At 38.4% G+C, this 24,163-nt stretch overlaps 1 protein-coding gene across 7 annotated transcripts in view; it reads left to right on the forward strand.

Annotated features, from left to right (window-relative positions):
* Positions 1-24,163, forward strand: part of LOC112987024 (ras GTPase-activating-like protein IQGAP2) — a 126,746-nt gene that overhangs the window by 93,084 nt on the left and 9,499 nt on the right. For all 7 annotated transcript variants that reach the window (XM_026106661.2, XM_026106662.2, XM_026106665.2 and 4 more), the window contains 17 exons: positions 1,149-1,239; positions 4,298-4,456; positions 5,683-5,825; positions 6,786-6,956; positions 8,512-8,595; positions 9,280-9,351; positions 9,605-9,674; positions 9,996-10,204; positions 10,753-10,902; positions 11,668-11,831; positions 12,515-12,739; positions 13,386-13,526; positions 13,861-13,945; positions 16,305-16,537; positions 18,398-18,530; positions 21,166-21,268; positions 22,232-22,373. In XM_026106661.2, coding sequence (XP_025962446.2) covers positions 1,149-1,239; positions 4,298-4,456; positions 5,683-5,825; positions 6,786-6,956; positions 8,512-8,595; positions 9,280-9,351; positions 9,605-9,674; positions 9,996-10,204; positions 10,753-10,902; positions 11,668-11,831; positions 12,515-12,739; positions 13,386-13,526; positions 13,861-13,945; positions 16,305-16,537; positions 18,398-18,530; positions 21,166-21,268; positions 22,232-22,373 — 2,375 coding nt within the window. The remainder of the gene's footprint in view (positions 1-1,148; positions 1,240-4,297; positions 4,457-5,682; positions 5,826-6,785; positions 6,957-8,511; positions 8,596-9,279; positions 9,352-9,604; positions 9,675-9,995; positions 10,205-10,752; positions 10,903-11,667; positions 11,832-12,514; positions 12,740-13,385; positions 13,527-13,860; positions 13,946-16,304; positions 16,538-18,397; positions 18,531-21,165; positions 21,269-22,231; positions 22,374-24,163) is intronic.

The raw sequence follows: 24,163 nt of genomic DNA on the forward strand, positions 1-24,163 counted from the left end.
TTGTTCCCCCAGCTGTTGTATTAACCTCTAAATGTCTCTTCAGCTCCTAAATCTTTTTTCCAAGCCGAAGTGGCTGCCCGTCTGTGACCCTGGGCAGAGGAGCACTGCTGCTCTCGGGGCTGCTGTGCTGCGGGTCGGTCGGGTGGCCCCGGCCCCGGCGCCTGCTCGGTGCGGTCCCGGCTCCGTCCGCTCCCTGGCCGCTTTCTTGCTGCCCACCAGCCCTGCAAGTGCTGGGACAGCCCAGACATCTGATTTCAGGTTCACGTTTTAGAGATTAGCCTCTCTGTAGAGTTCTAAATTGCAACTCATGCAAACTAGTTAATGATGCTCAGAAATGGTCAGAGCTTTACTTGGGTCAGTCCCTGGGTGTCATGCCTCCCTTGTGTCCCCAATTTCTAGTGTAAGCTTGTGCCAGTGGCTTTTAAGCTGCTTAATGTCTGCATGCCTCAGGACATCGGGTCTCTCCATTGTAGCCTTAGGTTGAAACTTTGGCAGAAAGGAAGGATTATCTTGTACAGAGCACCCTCTCTTTTACATTGGGTATAATGTCATGAACTGTGAAACCTGCTCTGCTGCTTAATTCCTGAAATGTTTGCTACCTGAAGTAAGTCATCATTACTAAACCTGAGTTGTCTTTCTATGCCAGTTACTGCTGGTATTTTCTCATGTAATCTTTACTCACTCTGTGTGTATGTATGCAGAACCTTTCCAAATAGGGAATTCTGAAAGAAAATTAACTTTCTATAATCTTCTGCTCTGCTGTTTATGCTGTTATCACTGTATTGTCTGGTCATATTTGATTTTACTTAGTGCTCCAATTATTTTGCTTACATATTATGGAAATGGAAAAGATTGCTTCTAGCTCTGCTCATAATTTTCATTTATCTTTGGTAGGATGGTGTCTTCTACAAATAAACTTTGAGAACTTCGTGTTTGAACATGCATTTATTCAAGTCAGTAAATGGAAGATGAGCTAGAGCCTTGTTTTATTGCTGCTTTCAAGTGGTCAAATTATTTTTTGTGCACAAGGGGAGTCTGTGTATCAGACCTGTATCAGTATGTTTGGACAGATTTTTATAATACTTTTACTTCTTTTGTAGTTAATTCCTACAGTTCTTTTATAAAGCGTTTCTCTGTCCTTTTTCCAGGAATCCCAGGATGAATCAGCGGTTCTGTGGCTGGATGAAATACAAAAAGGGATCAATGATGCCAATAGGAATATAAAGGAAGCAGAAATTTGTAAGCATTAACATACTTCTATGTCGCCCTTCTTGTTCTTAGTCTTGAAAAACTGCTGAATTTGTAATCTGTTTTTCCATATTCAAGGATGTGTGAAAGACCTTTAAACATATTGGAAGAAATGAATGCATGTTCTTTGTCATCCTGAAACTGGGATCACTTAAATCCCAGGGATGGAGTTAATTTTATCTAGAGTGGTAATCTTTAAGGTTTGGCTAATAGTTTAGTGGTTTCTTACATAAGTTGATGATGTGACTAAAATGTCTAGTGTCAGTGCATTTTCAGAGCTGATGGAACACTGCCTATTACTGTTCTCCACTGATATGAAAACAGAAGGAAATGAGAAAGGGAAGGCATAATATCGTTTAACAGCTTATTTTGCTTATATAAGATTAAAATCTTGCTGTGTGCTGTAAGAGCAAATTCTTAAATGGTTATAACTTCATTTACTCTTATTTCATCATAATGCCTTTTATTAATTGCTAATAAATAAAATTAAGACCATGTTTGTAAGTAGTATAAAAAGTGCACTCCGTTTTCTGGAGAAGTGCACACTCTTCCAATCTGTAAAGAAGCAGGAGAAATCTGTACAGAAGAGGCTGAGGTATGTCCTGTTACAGCCTTGTGTACCGGATATACTTAATACTATCTTCTGTTAAAAGTTTTGATTAGATATAATAATTTTAGAAAAATATCTACAATATAATTAATTTTGAGTGACAAGTAAGGTAAAAATAAGAGTAATGGGGTATGTTGGGCATGCTGGAAAGCCTGGTAGAGTCGCCAAGTGGTTCTGCCTGGGGCCAGCACAGACCAGCTGAGGTGTTTAGCTTGGGATTCGGTATCGGTTCGGCTGTGCTGCAGGTGGCTTTGGGGGGATCTGCCTGGATGAGTCAAAGTTGCCACCTTTAGCACACTGAGAGCTTGTGAATGCAATTGCTGAACTCAATGCATTCTTGCAATGCTGCTTTCAACCTTTATTGATACAGTGCTGTGGTTTGTTTGCTTATAGGCAGTGAACAGTCAGAAGTCTGTTTTGAATGGTATGGGTAGAATAAAAGAAACAGGACTAGCTATTACAAAACTTAATCTTCTATCCCCACTACAAAAGCATTGAATTTAATGTTGTTATTATGCTAGAATTGATTTGCAGTCTTAAATTAACTAGTTAGGTATACCAAAGACATTTGAAGTATTTTCATAGGTCGTGTATCTGTGAAAAGTATCTGGCTTGTTTTTTCTAAGCTGGGGTCAGAAGCACATAGCTGTCCAAACTCATACTTGGGAATACAGTCAATGGCATCCAGAGGCATGAGGAAACATCTGAGCACAAAGAAGGGAAGGAAATTCGTAACTTGTAAATAGATGTGAGTTAAAGCTAAAAAGTGAGTAGAAAACATGCTAGGTTGTGGCCTCTGGTGTAAGAGCACCATGAATGTCACATAAATGGCTTAGAGAAAGTAGCACAGAATTATCCATATGCCAATACTACACGATTTGCAAAAGATAGGCCTTTTGCTCCATCTACTAGTCAGCTGTTACAGTAAAATTGTTTCTATATATAGTGTGTGCCACCATGTTTGCAGCAAATACATAGCTTTGCATAATCAAGTATGATCAATAAAGTATTTTAACAAGTCGCTAATAAAAATAATCTTGCTGATCTCCTGTACTCTTGTGGGTTGAAACAAACAGCGTCATCTACATTCTTTAGATGCGCTCTAAGATTTTTGCAGCTAAAAAATGAGATTTAAAATTTCCCCACAACACAGAGCCTGATATTTCCTATAGCAAGCACATCCTGCTTCAGGAAGTTGTCGTGCTGTGTTCACACAGTCTAAACTTAGTTCAGCATTATTATAACTTGTAAACGAACTTTTATTTTGACCTGTCTAGCTCAGAAAAGCTATTTTTTGAATTCCACCCTCTGCCAAGAAACTTTCATACAAAAGCAAAGAGCATCTAACACTTTTGTTTCAGTCAGTGCAAAGTGTAGTTTTGAGACTGCTGCAGTGACGGCAATAGCAGTAAGATAAGAGAAGGTGCTTTAACAGCTGTGCTGGAACAGTCTTGAGCCCTTCCAAAGTAATTTTTCTGCCTTGTATAAGTCAGTGGCATAAAAGAGCAAAGCAAAATGTTAAATATTACATGTATTAAAATTTAAAAAGGCCTTTAAACAAACTGTCTTCCCAGTCAACAAAGGATTCTGCCTCTTGTATGTTCATTTAGGGAGAGCTGCTAGTAGCTGCTAGCGCGCTTTGGTGCATTTCCAAATTCTCTGTGGTGGTTGCAGTGTGATTTGTGTCATGTTACATGTCTTGAATCATTGCAGGCCATTCTACTCTTTATCCAAGTGGAGAACAAAATGAGATTAGCCAAATATTAGCTGTACATGTGCCACCCTTTAAGGAGAGATACCAATATAGACCTTCCGTTTTGCGTGAGAGGGCTGCCTGTCAAAGCAAAATTTCTGTCTTGAGAGAGTCCGTGTTATGGGAAAGAGTTGATCTTTGGCCCTGTTGAGGGCTCAGGCTTATCACACGGGACAGCTGTATTTTTGTATATCTTAGCTGTTTGAAGGGAGGGTGGGTGTGGAAAAGAGCTCTTCACAGTGTTCCAATACTGAGATTCAAAATGCTGCATGAGCAGAATTGGTGTATTTACAGCCTACAGGTCTCTTGCAGCTGGGGATGGATAAGCTTCGTTTAGCTCATAATTTTACAGGGGGCCACATGGTCCTTTAGAGCAGCAGTGTCAGTCTCAACACTTGCCATTGCAAAGGAATCATTTCCATTGAATTCAGGTGCCTGCAATCCTCAGCCCTCCTCCGTCAGTGTCACCTGATGTGATGAGGGAGCAGCTATGCCCACAGACCACTCGACCATGCTGTGGCTGCATCCCAGCCTGTGTAGAGCACACCTTTCTATCCTACAAGCTTGCTTTTGTCTGAAATACTTGTCCTTGCAAGCATGCAGTAGACTGCAGAGGAGTGAAGTGCTGTGAATTTTTGTGTATGCCATAAAAACATTTGATTTTCTATGTCATTGTTTTACCCTAGTGGCTCTTGGGACATCGATGATTAACAAGAGCTTGGAGAAGGACGATTCGCAGCCAATCCTGATGATACTGCAGTCTAAGTTTGGACTACGAGTCATTCCAGAGTGTGCCGACACCTACTTCAAGACCCTTTCCGAAGCCAAGAAACTAAAAGCTAATGGTAAAAACCTTCCTCAGTAGGAAAGTTCCACATTTCCATACCACTGAAGCCTCTGGAAAACCAGCACAGAGGGCTTACCTAAAATCACTGTAAACTGCAGGACAGGGCTGCTGTTTTGTAATTTTTTTATTTAAGAAATATGTTATTTGCCCAAGTCCTTCTTATATAGTGTTGAATTGTTGCATCTGTTGTTCAGAGCACAGTGCAGGCTAGGAAATGGCTCTAGTTATTTCCAGAGTCTAGATAGGGTCAGATTAGCTTCTGAGTGAAGTTAGGGCAGCTTCTCTGTGACTGTCAGTACACTACTCCACACTACTCTTCAGTTTTCCCTCTCTGCTAGCAGGAGCAGGGAAGGCTTAGACTGCAGACTTCAGCCTTATGGGCTTCTGCCAAGGGTCAGGTCAGGCTCTGCTGAAGTGTCCATGCTGCATTTCAGGTCCCCATGCAATGCCGGAGCAGTATGCATCAGCAGCGGCTGGGGCCAGACTCTGCCCATAGCACAGGTGATGGGATGTTTTGGTGTGTTAGAGTTGCAAGCTAATCATAGCTAACGCAGCCAAGATTAGCTACCAATCTGTAAAATAGGAGCTATTGTCGATGTAGCACGCTTTCTTAGAGCAGATGTGCATGTTTCATCCTGCAACGTGAGTTTTCAGAGGGCAACTTGCACAACTGACCCTAGCAGCTTTACCTTGGAGCCTTTTTCCGTGAGGAAATGAGGATTTTCCTGCCCTTCAGGATACAGCCTTGTTTACCAAAGCTGATGTCACCAAACAGAGCAATGATTTGGCTGTAGGAAATCTGTGTGAGCTAAGTGTCAATAAGGCCTAGAGTCAGGCAGGAAGAAAACCAAAAAGAAGAAGAAATAGCTTTTTTACAAATGCTGTCTCTGCTCCACTTACAGGAGCGACGATGGAAGATGTGGCAAAAACTGTTTCAGCAGTAAGCACCAAGTTGGCATGTTCTGCTTTTAAGAAGCTGGTAGCACCTCTGTACTAACCTTCTTAGCTATTCCATCCTAGAAGAATGATCCTGATCCACGTAATAGGATATTTTGAAAATGTCCTTATTACAAACTGGCCCAAGATGTATGGTGACTTGGCACAGAAAACAGATAACTAGTGTTGAAACAAATGTAGAGATGGGGAACGTTTAGGAAGAGCTGTAACTTTTCCTTGTAGCAGGACTCCAACATGTGTGCTAATAACAGTATGTATTGCTTTTAGATTCTAATGAAAGTCCATGGATTAAACTTGTAATGAAAGATATGTATGATTACTATTACAATGTGGAAACTGAAGAAGGTACCTGTGTTGCCCCTGAAGGAGTTGTACCAAAAACTTCTTGGTTAACTGGTCAAGAAATCCAGGTAGGTTGCTGAAATGTTTGCTGTGATTGAATGCAAATGCGGTATAACATTGGATAGATAGTAAGATGTGGGAATGTCAAGGCAGTAAGACGCTGTACTGGGTGAAACCAAAGATCCTTTTAACTCAGTATTTTTTTTCTCTGACAATACAGCGGCATCTGAAAAAGTGTAAGGAAAATTGGAGATGATAGCACCTCCTCCTGTCTTATGTCTGAAAATGATTTAGGGACTTCCTAAGTGGAGGTTGCAACTAGAGCATCCTTTTTAATGGCCATCGGTAGAGACATCTATGGAAGAAAGTCAAATTACTATTTTTATCCTCTTGTATTTTTGTATTTCAACTGTCCTATGACGAGTTTCATAATGTACTTGGGGGTGGAGGGCAGGCACTTTTCTGTCTTTAAATCTAATCACCTGTCAGCATGCTTATACCTCCAGATACAATAGGATGAGTCTGGTACTTCAAGCTGGTGTTTATACTTACGCAGCCCATCTAGTCTATGGGTTTATTATGCTGCACAAAAAAACGGAAGTCACAGTGTAGGTTCTTCTGAAACTTCCACGGGAGCAATACTGAAGTATGCAAGTAGTGCTTCTATGTACAGAGCTCCTAGATTCAGTTCTAGATTCCTAGATTTCTAGACTTCTGGCTTCTACAAAAGCTTCAAAGCATTAGAAAAGAACTCTCAGTCCTGATATATAAAAAAAACTCTTTCAAAAATGGTGTGTCTAGCTGGTTAATTGAAAGGAGTTCAGTTACCCTTTATATAAAATTCAGTGGTAACAAAGTAACTCTTCATTCTTATTGATTAAAATCTGTGGATAAATTGGAGGGGCTTGGATATGGTAGACATAAGCTGTACAGATGGAGAGAATACAAGCCAAATTCCAGAATGGTTTTGGCTTGAATTTTTTTGCGTAGCTCCTTTTAAATGACCTTTTTCCATGATCTCTTAACAGAACATTGTTGGGCAAGTTACAGCAGATTACAATCGAGAGCAGCTGTGGCTTGCTAATGAAAATCTGATTGTTCAACTGCAAGCCCGAGCAAGGGGATTCTTAGTCAGAAAAAATTACGAGGCAAGAAAAGCATACCTCCAAACCCAGGAACCATCTGCTGTCAAAATACAGGTATTGTACTAGAACAAGAAGGCCACCTTGCTTAGGTTAAAGGGTAACGTGTGAGATTGTGACTAAGTAGTGCTGGCACAAATCTCAACTAGGTCTGCTACACTGTCTTCATTAGCAGCGGCTCAGACGTCTGCATCTGCAAATGTGTCCCTGTCTTCACTAGAGTGAGCTTTTAAATAGCAAATCTCCAGTTTTAAAAGAACAGTAGATCACATACACCTGCAATCTAAGTTACTTCAGTCAGAGAAGTTCAGAAACGATTTTGTGGTACACCTAATTATACACAGTGCAAAATGAAGATATTCACTGAGTATTGAAGCAAAAATTCCTTGGCAAAGCATAATGTAGGAAATGCATTCCTTTCCAGACCACCCCCACTGGGAAGCTGTGCTTGCCTCTGCTTCATGAAGCAGTCATAATTGGGTAGGGAGTGGCAGCGTTCTTGGTGTTCTCTGGTTCCAGCAGTATTACTTGGACGCGTTCAGCTTGCTGTACTCCAAAAGGAGTATAAAGGAAACTGTGCTGAGTGTGAACACTGACAAATGCACACACAACTGATTTTAAATAGTTAAATAACCGCCTCTTGTTATATGCAACTTATTCAACTCTTAAACACAACAGCAACAACAAAACCCAGAACTCTAATGCTAAAGAAGGAAATACAAAACAGTGGACAACTGATTTTTATTTTTGGCATTTGTATTTACATATTTTAACCATTCATGGTAATATGTGCTTTTAGAGCTTGTTTGTTGGATTGAGTTTTCATTTTTCCGTATGGTGTCCAGGCTTAGTAAAGGACTGTACTGTTTTGAGGAATTCAGTGCCTATGGTCAGGTTCAAAAGTGTCTGGAGAACTTTTTGTAAACAAAGTTCTTATCTGATTGTTTTCCGTGGGCATTAAAATAGAAATGGCTTGTGAAAAGCCAGCTAATGGAGAATAAGACTGGTGGAGTAGAGATGAAAGGCAAAATAAGGTTAAGGCCAAGAGACATTATCCTTGTTGTTGAGGTCCTTGCCAAAAGTTTGCTTTTGGGCTAGTGAAGGGAGAGCCAAGTTGAGGGTATTAGGAAGTTACATCCCCTGTGGTAGAAGAAGATGGTTCTGAGTGACCTTGGCAGGCTGATAATCTTAGACCAGAGACTGGGGGAAGGAGGCCTGGGCTGGGCAAGAATGGTGGGGGGGCAGCTTTTGGATGTAATGGGAAAAGGGAGACTGAGTTTGCCTGTGTGCAGGGTTCAGCCGGTGACTGGGCTGTTAAAGGTTTTGGGTGACAAAAGACAGAGTAAGGATGACCTCAGGCGATGGAGGGGAAATGACATATGATGACAAAGTTTTGTGCAAAGATCGGTCAAAATTCACATGGAACCTATATGGGCATCTTTAAAATATAGAGGGACAGCCCTGCTTTTACTGATGGCTTACCTGTCTTTTTACCATAACAGCAGTTTTTCTGTACAAGATAAACAGTGCTGGTGATTTTAGTGTATATATGTAGACTTGAATAAATACTAGTCTATTATTAGTAATAAGTCTCCTGCCTTTTATAAAATAGGCTTTCTGGAAAGGATACAAACAAAGGAAAAGCTATGTTGACAGATTAAAGGTGCTTCAAGACAATGTTGCTGCTATTGTCAAGGTAAGATTCCATCTGTATTGAAGAGCTTGGGTATATTCATGAATTGTTATGATTTTCCGCAGCCTGGGAATCTGAGACTGTAACAGTAAAAATTGAACAGACTTTGCTTTCAGAAACTTGCATGATGTTGAAAGCTCTTAAATTGGCTGTTTCAGTAAATTAATTCTTGAATGTTAAGTGTTTGGCTTCCAATGTGCTTTGAGCTTGAGAGACTTCCTTACAGTTGCCTTTCCATAACACTGAATTAGAAAATATTGGAGCTGACAGAGTAGTGTCATTTCATTAAAAGCTGTCAAATATATCTGTCCGGAAAGTGCTAGGTTTCCTATGGGATGCTAATAGGATACTATATCATGAGTAGATCACTAGTAGATCACAGCTAGGATATTCATTTCCTATCTCTGAGGGAGACTGTGTGAATGAGAGCTGAGACATGAAGGCAGCATTATCTTTGGCAAGTCATTTCTACACTCCAGTGGTAGAGCCTTAAATTCAACCTGTGATTTCAGTCAAAGCCTCCATCTGGTCACTGAACTATAGGAGCCCAATAGTATGGTCATCCGTCCCCAGATATGACAGCACAGCATGCTTATAGCAGGGGACTGTCAGAAGGTAGTTTAACATCCACCATACCTACCCACCGCGCTTTGTGCAGTGTATATTAAGTTTTTATTTAACTTTCAGATTCAGTCATGGGTCAAAATGTGGCTAGCAAAGAGAGCTTATAGGAAACGTCTGCAATACTTCAAGGATCATGTAAGTACTTTTCCTCCATTTTCAGTATAGAGCATTAAAATGACTGCAAGTGCACTGGAATCTCAGGAATGAGTACACAGATTCTGCAGGATGTTTCTGAGCAGAAATTTATCCTAACTGCAGATCTTCATGTGTTTTTTCCCCAGTGACACTAAGTCTTTATCTAGATACCTATATTCATCATGTTACACAAAACATGAACTGTAGTTTAGAGGTTTCTTGATTCTTTGTGCCTAATCTTGGTCCCTTCTAGAATGAAGAAATTGTGAAGATACAAGCATTTCTCAGAGCAAATAAAGCTAGGGAGGACTACAGAACACTAAGTAAGTGGTAACAGTTAAACATGGTATGTCCGAAGAGATGTATGTTACTGTGTTCAGTCATTTTTAAAATTTTCATGCAGGATTTGAGTTTCCCATTCTTCTTCAAAAGCAGCTGCAAGTATTTGTAAACAAATTGTTTTACAGCTACAGCTGTTTTCCAAAGCTGTGCTTGCACAGGATGACAAAAATATTTTACCCTTGTCCTAAATGGCATGAAATTCTCTGTAGAGTTCAGAGTTTTTCTGTAGGGACCAGTTCCCTGACTGTCTTGTGCATGTTCAATGTTATGTAAACTAACAAGCCTATTTACTGTGACTACAGTTGGTGCTGAAAATCCGCCCTTGACTGTCTTGCGCAAATTTGCCTACCTCTTGGACCAAAGTGACTTAGACTTTCAAGAAGAACTAGAAGTAACAAGGTTAAGGGAAGAAGTGGTTACAAAAATCCGATCCAATCAACAGCTGGAGAAAGACTTGAACTTAATGGATATAAAGATTGGACTACTGGTGAAAAATAGAATCACTCTTCAGGTCAGTGGACTCTGTTGAAGCACCCTTGGTAGCATGCACTGGACAGTTTTCTGTGTTCAAGCAAAGCAGGTTTAGTTAAAATACTCCTGGGAAAGGAAGCACTTTCTTTGCTTGTTTTAAGTTATCTGGATAGCTGAATGTGACTTGCATTAGAGATTACTCTGTTCCAAGTGGTATGTCAGTTTACTACTGAATGTCACTCTTTTGCTACTCGTAAGCAATAGTAATTGCTTGTTAGATTTTAAGCATCTTTTCTGTGGTAGAATGGAATAGACCTCAAATTATTTGAGCTTGTTCATTGTAACTAAATAATGAATGAGTCTGTACATGAGATTGGGTTACCTAGACAGTCATTGCTGGCAAGCTGTAATGGCGATGAGATACACTTAAACATGTTCAAAACACCAGTTAGTGAGTAGAGCAAAACATGCAAAATTGCTAATAAAGGACCCTGTAAGAATGACACCAAAATGGTTGAAAGATGTTATTTTTCCACCTTGTCTTTTTTGTGAATATATAACCTAAACCTTTGATCATCGTGTCTGCAGGATGTGGTACTGCACAGTAAGAAACTTAACAAAAAGAGCAAAAATCAGCTGGAAGAGATGGTTATGGTTGACAAACAGGGTATCAAAGGTTTGAGTAAGGAGAGAAGAAAAAAACTGGAGGCTTATCAACATTTATTCTACCTTTTACAGGTAAGTTTTAATGTAGAAGCTAAAAACCACACATTGCTAAAGACAAATTAAAAGTATATCGCTCGTTTTGTTTTAGTGCTTTCATTGGTGATCATGAAAAGATCTCCAAAGGACTATAGTACGTAGACCACAGTAAACACCATCATCATCTTCTAATATTACTGTAATTGAGAATATCCTTGTTGTCTTTAAACTGTGCAAGAAATAGCTGTTTTATTCTTGAGAATAACTTCAGTCAATGTTGAAGCCAAAGAGAGGTTTTCCATGTATCTTTTAGTCCACATAAATTACTGTTGTCTTTACATTGTATGTAGGGAAAAGGAAGCTGTCTGTTATGCATTTGACAGCATATATGCATCTGGCTTTGTTTTTTTTATTAATCTCAACTCATCTAAGCTATTTTAGAGGAATTTTAGATCTTCCCAGGACAGATACCCTCTAAAACTTAAGAATATACATACTATGCAGTGTCTTTTTGGTAGATATTGCCTTCACTTAGCGTTGGATACGTAGAGCTAATGCACAAAAGTACTATGTTTAGAGACTTCCAATAAAATCCTTACCTATGCCATTTGCACAGAGCAGTATTCAGTGTTTCTTATGCATAAATATTTGGGCAAAAAAGTAAAGCTAGTGTAAAAAAAAAAAAAAAAAGTGATGTATATGGGAATCAATGTAATTTTAGAGTTAATGGAAATAAAGTGCTGCCCCCAAAGTGTGGGTAGTTCATCTAAGAAAATAGAATTTGAATCATTTGTTTTGTAGACTAATCCCACGTATCTGGCGAAGCTGATTTTCCAGATGCCTCAAAACAAATCAACGAAATTTATGGATACAGTCATCTTCACTCTATACAACTATGCTTCCAATCAGCGAGAAGAATATCTGCTTCTCAAGCTCTTTAAAACTGCTCTAGAAGAGGAAATAAAGTATGTACATTTACTAGAAGACTTTAGTTAACTTGTCTTACAGATAGGTGAATGAATTCCTTAATCAAATTCTTTAAAGTAGAATTCATTCATAATTTTGTAATTGTTATAAAATTGTATATATAGTTTTGCCATGAGAGAAATTTGTGCTTTCAGGATGGTGTAACTTATTTCTAGCTCAAGCTATTTTAGATTCAGAGAAATTTTTCTATGGTGGAGAAATCTTTTTGTATGATAGATCACTTGAAAGGGTAAATACTAGTTTCTGTACTTTTCTGCTTGAGTATGAAAGGTTGGAGAAAGTCTGGTTTGTTTTCTTTGTGGAAACATGTGCTCTGTAAGTCTAGAGTTGGTGGTTTATCGTGAAATAATTTATACACTTAACAGGTATCTGCTGATCAGATGTTTGGGCCTGAATCAGGTATAGATTAGCTGCTGCACACTACATACCGCGTTCCAGGGACATTATTTTAGCTTATATAATAATTCAGCAAGTAACTTCTATAATCTTGTCTTATATGAAAGTCTAATAAATAAGCTGTATAAACATGCTTCAGCATGTAAAAAGCTGTTAGGATACTGAAAGGATGCTTTCAAAAGTGTGGTTTTGAAAAATATGTTTAGAAAACATGGATAACTGTGTACGTAAGTCAGATCTGAGAAGTGTTCTGCTTTTGATGCAGCTCTAAGGTAGATCAGATACAGGATATTGTCACTGGAAACCCCACTGTCATTAAGATGGTCGTCAGCTTCAATCGAGGTGCTCGTGGGCAGAACACTCTACGCCAGCTCCTGGCCCCGGTGGTGAAGGACATCATGGATGACAAGTCCCTCATAATCAACACTAGTCCTGTGGATGTGTACAAGGCATGGGTAAACCAGTTAGAAATGCAGACTGGTGAGGCCAGGTGAGTGAGGAGGTTGGATATGTTATAGTCTCTCTTAAATACTTGAGGGATCCCTCAGTTCAGCTCCTTTTCTGACAAATTTTGCTCATGTCTGTCACATGTGTCTACCCATTTCCCTCATCTCCCCACAACACAATGAGATTTTGGAGGGGGTGGGGAGGGGTGCTTGAAATACTCTAATCTGTTCCAAACAGAAGGATCATTTTGCTGGCCATGAACTTTGAGTCATTTCCATCATAGCCTTTACTAGTGTAGTAAGCTATGCCATGGAAGAATTTGCAGCCTTATGCCCAGGGTTTGTAACAGCATCTGTTAGCAGTGCCCTGTGCTTCTGAGGAGCTGCACTAGGATGAAGAAATTCATGCTTGGGACTTTTAAAATCTGCTTTGAAAAGAGATTCCGCTTTTGTAAGTAGGGGAAGGCACATGATGGCATGTTGTCCCCCTGCTCCAAAAACAAACAAAAACAAACAAAAAACCAAAAAACCCACCACCCTAATCTGAGAATCTAGTTATTTAACCAAATTCAGCTGTATTTGCCTTGTCTAATGTGTTTTTTCTGTTCAGTGATGACCTTACAAGGCCAAACAAATTGTATTTTAGTCTCAAATACATTTAGGCTGATTTAATGTCTGTTTGCTTTGCAGCAAATTGCCGTATGATGTAACCACAGAACAAGCATTAACACATACAGAAGTAGTCAATAAATTGGAATCATCGATTCAGAGTTTGCGAGCAGTAACTGACAAAGTTCTCACATCCATATTCTCATCTCTCAATATGATGCCGTAAGTGCTGGGCTAGGACTCTCCAGGCTGCAGTTTGTGTGCACAGTCAAGCTTTATGCAAAGTTCATCCTTTCAAATTACATGGCTTGTGATATGTGCCTCTTTAATGACTTCTCCAGTAGAGGGAGTGGTTTCTCCACATCACAGAACCCTACTCTGCTATAGCCTAGTGAATCTCTACCTGTATGTGAAACTTTTTGTAGTTCCATTATCATCATCTTTTGTGTTTTAAGTGGCTGATGAAAAGAACCAGTATCTTGGCTGACTAGAATGATTTGTTTGTGTTTCATCTAAGTCTTTCCATTATTTTCCTTTTCATCTGTTCTACATGTAGTTATGGAATGAGATATATAGCCAAAGTTCTGAAGAGCTCGCTCCATGAGAAATTTCCAGATGCAACAGAAGATGAACTATTAAAGGTAGACTTCTGAGGGCAAACTGCCAGCAGCTTGTTCTTTTTATGCCAAAAGGGATTTTTATTGACAGTGTAGTAAGGACCTGAAAAGATCTGCATTTATTGAAGAAATTCAGTCCTTGGGTTGCAGAGGGGCGGTGGAAGGGTGGGGAGAAGGGAACTCTGTTGCCACAATCTAGCTTCTGTAATCTGGGTACTCAACAATTCCTGCAGAAGATGATGCTCAACCTGTGTTGGGGACAATCAGATCTGTAATAGTTCTTAAAGGGTTGGAATTTATCTGAATCACCTTTTTTTTGGTTTTGTCCTCCTGTTCTTTCCTCCCAGCAGTCTTTTCCTGGAGAGCACTGTGGTCTTAACTCTTTTTTTCTCACCTGAGATTAAGTTAGGATAATAAAAATACATGTATTGGAAAAATAATTGAAGTAATACTATAATTTAAAAACCATGAGGAAAGGGCTCTAAGAACAAATTGCAAGTAGAATCTTCCGTTACACCTAAGATGCTTGTAAAAGTTGTGGGAATGACATTTTCACAGGCTGAAAAGTAAATTGTGTTGAGTGATAAGTATGTTACTGGCACAGTGCCTATCTCTAACCTGTCACAGCTACTGTGCTTCTTTAGAGGACTTGGGGGGAATAGCTCCATGAGCCTTCCATCCAACTGAGACACTGACACCTCATGAGAATTGAAACTACTTGCATTTTAATAAAGATGGTTTTATGCATGTTTATTGAAATAGTTCTAAAATCATGAGGCATTCATTTCAATGAGACTTCTTATTATCCTTCAAAAAGATGCTGTTTGGTGTTAAATTTTTCCTGGAGCCAATTTAGAAGACTTCAAGCTCCTCTGCTGAAAATTTGATTCTGTTTTTGTGTGTTTAAACAATACATTGAAATCCTTGCAAGCAGCATTTATGAAGTTCTTCTGTCTACCACTCTAGCAATGCAGACTAAAGTGTTGCTCAACTTATGAAATAAGTAGCAAATTGATTCAGCATAAGGCACCCAGGTAAAAGCCCTTGAGTTTGTATGCTGGAGGTTCTGCAGGTGGCTGCACAAGCTGAGGCTAATTACAGAAAGAAAAGTCCTGCTTATTGATGGGACCAGGACTAATGCGAAACAGTTGTCTGCATGATACAAGTTACTGTAATATCACTGTAGAAACTTCTGTTTCAGATAACCTGTTAACTGGTCTTTTAAGGCTGTGTGAAGTGCTCTTTGGAAACAGTGTCTTACCAGTGAATACAGTAGAAGCTGTCAGGGATATTTAGCACTTCAGAGAACAAACCTCTGGAGCTGAACCTAGCAAAATTTTAAAAAGTTATGTGTTTACGTTGACACATTCAATTCAATCTTGCAGTAGCTGATCTAATGTCAGTAGGACCAAACTGAAACCTGATGGTAGAAATTCCCTAATGTTCATAAGGATGCTTAAAAAGGCACAACTTCTGGGCCCAAAGAAGGGCAATAAATGCTGTTTAATTGACAATGACTGTGCTTTTTATTACAAAGTTTGGAATACGTATGATTTTTTTCTCCCGTGGAGAAGCAATCAGAGGAAAATAAGAACTGAGCCAGAGCCTAACAGATGTATAGGACTATTGTCTTTGAGGAGCTGTTAGGATAAAGTTTTGATTCCACTCCTATGGATGTGTGTGTTTAAAACATGAATAAACCTGAGCTTTTGTGCTAACTACCTGTTATTGGGGCACCTGCCAGAGTTCATGCATGTTGGAAAAATTCGTCATGAAATGGACGTCTAATTTTCTCATCTATAACAGTGCAATAAATTTTTAAGAGCCACCTTTAACTGAACATTTTATTCAGAAATTTTATTATTCTAAAGTTCAAAAATAGCAAACTCTAAATATGGTCTTCAATTATTTCTGGCATTTGTTGGAAGATTTGTTGGAATACAAAGTAGAATATTTCCAAAGATGTCTGTCTGGAATATATTTCTGACAGTCAAAACCAGATCATCGTTTTTTTCATAAGTAATCTAATTTGAATTGAATTTCAAACATTCTAGGCTCTTTAATAAGTAATTGTTTAATGTTTTGGCAAGATCTTGTTTAAGAAAGTGATTGGTTTGGGATGGGAGAGTGTATTTAATCCAGTGTTTGTCTTATTATTGTTTGTGGTGTGGTGCCCATTATTATGCTTGAATCTTTTTATACAAGGCCACAGACTTTTTCAGCTAACCACGTAGAGAACACTTATGTTTTAGGAGTGTTTCCCCACAGTTTTCTACCACCAATTCCTGTGTCTAATTCAGAAGTAGAAGTGTTTGATCATGTTTTGTAAAAATGTAATTAGTGTATGCAAAGGGAAGATCTCTTAAAACTGTTTTTCTTTTAGATTGTTGGAAACCTCCTGTATTATCGCTACATGAACCCTGCCATTGTTGCTCCTGATGGTTTTGACATAATTGATATGACAGCTGGGGGCCAGATACACCCTGATCAGAGGCGGAATCTAGGTTGTGTTGCGAAAGTCCTGCAGCATGCTGCTTCTAACAAACTCTTTGAAGGAGAGAGCGAACATCTTTCATCTATGAACACCTACCTCTCGCAGACATACCAGAAGTTCAGGTGTGAAAAACTCTTCCCAATAGCTATACTCTGAGAATTCTGTTCTGGGATGAATAAGGCAGATGAACTAACATATATGAATTCTTAGGGGGAAAAAAAATCACTTTGCTACAAGTTAGAAATATTGAGTGATCTGTCATAGTCTGCTTCAATTTTCTCAACAGTGAGAAGTAACATGCTGTATTTCAGCATCAGCATTGCTTTAAGAACTGATCCATCCTGCTGATTTGGTTGCAGTTAGACTTTTTAGTGACAAATAGATTGTGTGAACAAAATGGAATGATTTATTATTTAGCAGAAACAATGTGTTCTTCCAGTGGCCAGAGCAGCTGACTGTTTTGTCTCAGGAAAAAATTTCTCAGTGATGAAAAAGCTGCATTTTTTGTTTTTATTCTTTCATCTTTGCTGAGACAATTATAGGAAACTGCATGTTTTGCCAAAATGTCTCTTTGGGAATTACAGACTCCAGATACTGTAAGTTGTTTGGAATTAACAACCACCCTAAAAGATGGCGCACTATTAGCTTGTAGTGTTCTTCTATCTTGTGACAAACTCATAACTTCTGTCTTTAACATCTGTCTGAAATGAAAGCAAAAGTTCATATAATGGGTTTCCTTGAGAGGAGGGGCATGAACAAAGATACGTAAGCAGCTAAGTCATTCTGTTTGTTAAAGTACTTAAGAGAATGACATAAATGTGAAGAGAAAATAGGGTGGAGAAGTGTTGAAGTAGGGAGAGTAGCAAAGTTAAGGAGAGAACCTATTCCAGTCGGCTCTTGATCACTACAACCTCACTTCCAGCTAAGTTACCTTTTTACAGAACTGAGCCTCTGTGAAGGTCTGTACCTGAACAGAAGTGCACTCCTGGGACAGACAGTGGCCACTCTCAATGACCCTTTGTACCCTACCAGCAACTGCAGTTGCTCTTTTGGCAATGTTAGCAGCAACCAACTTTTTAGTATCTATTCATGGACTGGTGTGTGAATTGGTCAAAGGCTTTTTTGAACTCTCTGATACAGTCTGCCTCCACAAACTACTGGTGCAGCAATTTACCGAAAGTTGTTACCTGTTGGTTAAAGTAGTACTTCCTCTTGCTTATTTGAAACAAATCTACTAGTTTCCTTGCATGCCTGCTCATCCTGTTACTGTGGGGTGTGGTGAATAAATTCCGCATTCAGCTTATGTAACACCATTGATTTTGTAGAACTTGATTGAGTCCCTCCTCAGTCTTTTCCCCTCCAAACTGAGGGGTCCCAGCTGTTTTTTAATGCCAAATTTAAAGGTCCTCTGAGCCTGAAACTTGCATTGTACTCAACAGTGCAGAGGCTGGCACAGTTCAGGAGAAGCTAAGAGAAATTCTCTGACAAGAGCCCCTTGCGCTGTGTGCCTGCCCCATGGGTCGACAGCTATCAGCGCAAGCTGTTTCTTGGTTGTCTGTGCACATCCTTCAAACTGCCAGAAACTTGGAGAGACGAGACTTTTTCTCCTTGGGAAGTGGTTCTCTGTTATCCCCATGTGTGGTAGTCAAGTCAAAGTAACTTCTGAAGCATTAACTCAAACTTGCAGCATCAGTCCAGATTCTTCTAAACATCTAAAATTTACCAAGTTATCACTCCTTGTTGAATAAGGAGAAAAATCTTATGTTGAAAATAATCTTTTTTCCATCTTTGCTGGATAACAGGTAATATTTAATCATTTGTATTGATGTATCACTGTCTCTGATAGGTTCTTTCAAATGTTAAGCATAGATTATAAGAGAAATGTAATGCATGTCAGGTGTTTGGTTGTGTTCTTTATACAGTCTAATTGAAGTGAGTGTACAGGGAACAACTATGTAACAGTCTTCCTCATTTTCTGTTAGGAACTTTTTCCAGTCGGCATGTGATGTTCCTGAGCCAGAAGAGAAATTCAATATCGATGAATACTCGGACATGGTGACGCTTAGCAAACCTGTCATATATATTTCCATTGAAGAAATTATCAATACCCATTCAGTAAGTTGATGAAAATATTTACCCATGGTTTAAAATGTATATTCTATGAAATAATTGCAAAAAAAGTTTTCTAAGGAAAGTTTTAATTTTTTTCAATTTCTTTGGAAAGAATTTCTTCAGTTCAATCTCTGAAATGCTACGGAATTGAGTATTAGCTTTTTTCCCTAGAAGACTACTTCCATGTCCAAATATTGTCTTTAATGACAATGAAAATACAACATTTTATGATGGGAGGAAAAAGAAACAGATTTTTTGATCTCATGTAATGTGTGTCATTTCTTATTTCTAATTACAAATACTTCCCTGTCTTGGTTAAGAAAGTGAGCCCAATTTGAAGAAGTTCCTTTGGCTCTGGGAAAAGAGGAAAACTCAGTATGTTTTATGACTTTGGCATTCTGTCATATGTTGTGTTGGAAGCAGATGCAAATGTCTGATTTAGAGGGACTGAGCCAGTGGCATCCTGCCAGTTCTTTATTCTGTGTAAAGAAAAGATTAACTGCAGTCTACAGAATGACGCATTAGGGTGTAAGTTAGATATCTACCACATGGTCCTTCTAGAGCTAGGATGTTAGCTACCTCTTAGCTTGCAGCCCCGCCTTCCCTGCCTTGTTGTGTCAGATATACTCTGGAAAATGTAGAATGCTGAACTTCCAGTACTCCAGATCACAGATTAACTTTATTCAACTGTAAACTAACAGCTTAGTCTAATAATAAGAGTATTTGCTAGATGGTCTTTGTGCCTCTTTTTGCATGTAGGGTTTTTTAAGGCATAGAGGTATTCCTGCAGGTTTTCAATCAGAAATTACATGTAAGCATCAGTCTCTTAGTCAAACAGTCCTTTTAGTAGAGCTGTTGCATCTTTAATTACCATGTTATTTTGTATTAGCTGATAAAACAGTCTAAAAATATGAAATAATTTAATGAAAGTAAATTGCCAAACAAAGTAGGAGGTCAAGGAGATGGTCTTTTTTGATAACCTCACTTCTAAACACTCTTGCCTGGGGAATGCAAGTAATTATGTCCAAAGTCCATACATTGTCTATGTGCAGCACATCCAGCACCTTATCCTCCTTGTCCCATGACACCGCTTCCACCAAAATTTCTGTGGGAGTCTAAGCCTTCATCTTTGAGTCCTCTTCTCCCACTACACCTTCCCTACAAATGTAAATTCAACTTTCCATTCTGTTCTTACAACTTAAAAAATTTAGTTTGTGTAACAGGAGACCCATAAACATCTTGTCTTTTGTAATGTCTAGCTCACAAACTTAAGAAGTTCTTAAACCTTTCCTCTGTCATTATCTCCCTTGGCACTTGCTTAAACTTTCTTTTCATTGCATACCTCTGTAGAATGTAGCTGGAATGAAGGATGCTGGATTCATCACCTTTGTGTCCTCTCTCTTCCCCATACATCTTTTGTCCTTATCCCAAATAATTTACATTGCAAATGTATTTCCTTCTGTGCTTTTATAACATTAAGCGTGGTGGAGTTTTAATCAGTATGAGTAGTGCTTCTCAGCAATACTCATAATAAATTCAGTGTTGTGTATGGTATAGGGTAGCTGCTTCCCATAAGACTGAGGGAAAGTAGTTTAAAACAAGTTACTAGTTATGGACCTGTAATGCTCGCTTCTGTCTTGTGAGTAGGTGTGAAATGCTAGTATGTCTTTGTTTTCTGGACATGGGCTTTTTAGTTGTCAGTGTATTTCTGGTAAACAGTAACTTTTGAGTCAATATAGCTTTGCAGTGTTTAAAATCCTGGAATTTTCTGGAATTTTTGGCAACAGTGTATGCTTTGCTGTAGTTAAACTTCAGTGAAGCTTGTTGACACTATGCCTTTCCATCAGGCTTTCAGGTAAGGAATATTCCCACTTTGGGAATGGACCGTCGAATCTAGCAGTCAGTAATACTGCTGGCTGTATCTGACTCTGCATGAAGTCATTTTTTCTCAATAATAAAGGATGTTTACAAGGTAATATTACTGCCCCATTCGTGGCCTTTTCTAACTTGGCTTACCAATCTTTTTGTGGCTTCAAAAAAAAAAAAAAGTTTAGGGAACATGCCCAGCTACATTATTGTGGATATACTCACAAATCTGTAGCTTCTATTAGAAATTATGAAGCAGCAGGTGCTGCATACCTAGTTTCTCACTTTCAAATGAAGACAGTCATTTGTGAAAGGTATCACTTACAATGCTGGAGTTCAGAAAAGCTACTGGAATGGATATACAGAAAAAGCAGGCATCTTCTATGCACTGCTGACACTGTCTTCATTCCTTTGTCTACCTAGCTCTGGATGCAGCATTATGATGCTGTGCTTTGGTTGATAGCTCTTACTGCTACTTTATCAGCCTTACTTTGTTAGTTCTGCAGGCCAATCTTTAAACTCCCTTCTGTTCGGCTGTGATAATCAGCATTCCACAGGGAAGGCGGCAGGCTGCCTTGCAGCAGAAACAATTCTACATCTCTGGTCTAGAACTGAGCATGCTTTTTTGTCTTTTTTTCTTTTTCTTTCTCTCCTTCTCTTTGGGTCCTCCATAATCTCTGTTTGCTCAGCATTTAGTCTCCAGATTTATTTACAAATATAAAGAAATTGGGTACGTTTTTCAGATGATGACTTCATTTACGTTTGTTTATAGCTACTATTAGAACACCAGGACGCCATTGCCACTGAGCCTAATGACCTGCTGAATGAATTGCTGGAAGGACTAGGACCCGTTCCCGAAATAGAGTCTTTCCTTGGTATGTTGCTCTTCATCTTTATGGTTAACTTCACTCTAGGGGTATAATCGAATGGGGGCTGGATTTAAATACTGCAAGATACACACTCCCATGTTAAAAGCTTCTTCATTTGCTATGGAATTCTTCTCTGAAGTCTTTTTGTTGCATCTTTTCCATAGCCAAACCTTCTAAAGATGGAAATCATTGCGGAGTTGTTCAAACAATGTGACAGCAATGTTTGACAGCATCTTCGAGATGTGAAAGGTTCTAATTGCAGTATTCACTCTGAAGATTAATGATGTGATACAAAATTGTAATGCTGTTTCTAGCAGAACAATCTTGTGCTCAAATTGCAAACAGAAAACTAGTGGTCTTTTGTAATAACCTGACCTTGAGTTTTGTTAGTGTTGGCTAGAAACTTACAAAAACAGCACTGAGAAGTCTTAAAACAGCAGTTTAAATTGGGACTTAATTATCCAAATAAAGGTTTGGTTTTTTTAAAAAAAGAAACTATTAGAAAGTTATAAGGAGTAAATGATACTTACTTTGCCTTAGTTGTACTAGGATGGAAACTGTGGCTTCCTGGCTTAGAAGGACAGCATGAGTATTACCAGAGTCCAAGTGAATAGCCTATTACCATAGCTACTGCTCTTTCATTTTTCATTATTACCACATTAGGACTAAGGATGTTAAATTGCATGTATTTTTTGGTTTGAAAAAACATGAGTTTCTTGCAGATTAATACCTTGAAAATAAAGAAGTGGTGGCATTTCCAAAATATTCTAACTGGTCAGATGGCTTATAGTTTTGACTGCTCAATGTCCAGTAGAATAACTGCTTCTAAATGGATGGGCTATTTAATAAACTTAACAAAACTTCTGATGACATATAAAAAGTGATTTCTCTAGCTTATTGTTCTGTTTCATGCACTGACTCCTGAGGAAGATACCAAACTGGAGTAAAAGACATGTTTCCTCCTTACAGGGGAAGGAGCTGTTGATCCCAATGACCCCAACAGGGAAAGCACACTGAATCAGCTTGCAAAAACAGAGATTTCACTGTCTCTAACCAGCAAATACGAGTTACGAGAAGGTGAAGATCAGGATCTCAAAAGCCTGATGATAAAGTATGTTTCCTCAAAAACCTACATTCTTACAATAGTTTTCTCAAAAACAAGTTGCTTCCACTTTGTATTCCTGCCTAAGTGCATTTTTGAGGCCCTGAGTACACTCAGATTTCAAAGACCAGCGAGTGTTCAGTCCCACTCAAACTTTTGAAGAAGTCAGAAAAACTGTCAGTTCTTCCAGTATGTTTATCTTCCCATAAGCTTACTGCCATTTTTGTTTTGGACCATGACTGGATCATTTTTTAACCTACTATGTGCTCTTCCTTGAAGTTATAAAAGCATTTTGTTTTAAAGCATCACTGCATTGGAAGTCAAAGTGAAATTCTGTCTATGCTTGTAAGGGGGGTAGACAGCGTCAAACCATCCTCTCCTCTCCCTCAAATGAAAACATTTCCCTGACCTACTGCCATCAGGCATTTGAACAGGATGCGACTGTCACTTCAGCTTGAATAATACATGCCTATGCAGGGAAAGGAAATAATGTTTATTTTATTCTTTTTGGTCAGCAGATTAAGAAATGAGTACCAGGATAAACTATAGGCTACTTTAGAGTCCAAAATCTTTTGATAAAATTATTTATTATCAAATTAATATAACCTCTTTAGAAATTATTTAAAATTAACCAGAATAAGGATAGACTTATTTAAGATCCTGGTGCTGTTTGAACAAGGAAGTTCCCTTGTATTACTTCACTTATTCTTACCCCACAAGTGTGAAGGCTAGAAGTTCACTTCAAGGTAAATAGACATATAAGTATTTAACATCATTGCAGGCATCATTGCAGGGAGTGTAGATACAGGCTTTAATTCAACTTTTACCTGTTAATTTTTTTCCTAAATCAAAATTCAGTACAATGAATTTATTAGGTAATATGTAAAGTTTTGCTACTGAAGCAAGTTCTTAAGTGTTATGGCTGCAGTGAACAGTGCAATTTGTATAACTCTTAACCATAAATGACTGTTTGAAGTTTGGGGGGAAAAATCTAATTTTAAGTACAAGAAAACTTAATATTTAGCCTAAGAGGAAAAGGTTTTCTTCACGATAAGTTATGCACACTTGATATGTCAAACTTTTTTTTTGAGCTTATTGTTAAATATAATATGAGCTATCAAGTAAAGTGACTGCAATGACAATGCTAAATTGGGGCTGAATTATGTCACTTGGGATTCAGGAGACAAGGGCTCTGGAGTTGTTCCCAAAATGTTTTTGTAATAGAAATATGTCTACTGTTGTCTCTTTACATTATAAAGAACTTTTGCTTCCTGTCTCTTCTTTCTCTGTGTAGGAGAAAAATGTTAGCCCTTAATGGAATCCCTAAAAATATGCAAAATCAAAACTAAAAGGAAATGTCTCTAATCCTTTTCACTGTGTTGAAATATACTGAAATAGCATGAGAATTAAAAGAATTTAACTTCCCTACTGCATAAGTATTTTTAAATTTTCTTAAAATTTGACAAAGGTTACTGGAAAGTAATCTGACCTTAGAATAATTATTAACAAAATATGTCTTAAATTGCAGCAACGTCAAAAGTTAGAATAACTTACTGTTACCTTTTATGCAGGAGATGTAAATATGGATACTGTAGCACATACTCTAGTTTTCCTATCTTAATTGCATAGAAGTTTTTTTCTGCAACTGTAAAATGTTATGCATCTGGATAAAATTCATGTGTTGTAGCTGATTCACAGCATGTTCCCTGTTTATCTACAAGTGACACGCTTCTTCTGTAGAAATATCAAAGGGTTTATTTTCAAATGATTTTGTTAATTAAGGCTTCTGTGATGAACCC

This window comes from Dromaius novaehollandiae, chromosome Z, assembly GCF_036370855.1.
Source record: "Dromaius novaehollandiae isolate bDroNov1 chromosome Z, bDroNov1.hap1, whole genome shotgun sequence".
NCBI classification, from domain to species: domain Eukaryota; kingdom Metazoa; phylum Chordata; class Aves; order Casuariiformes; family Dromaiidae; genus Dromaius; species Dromaius novaehollandiae.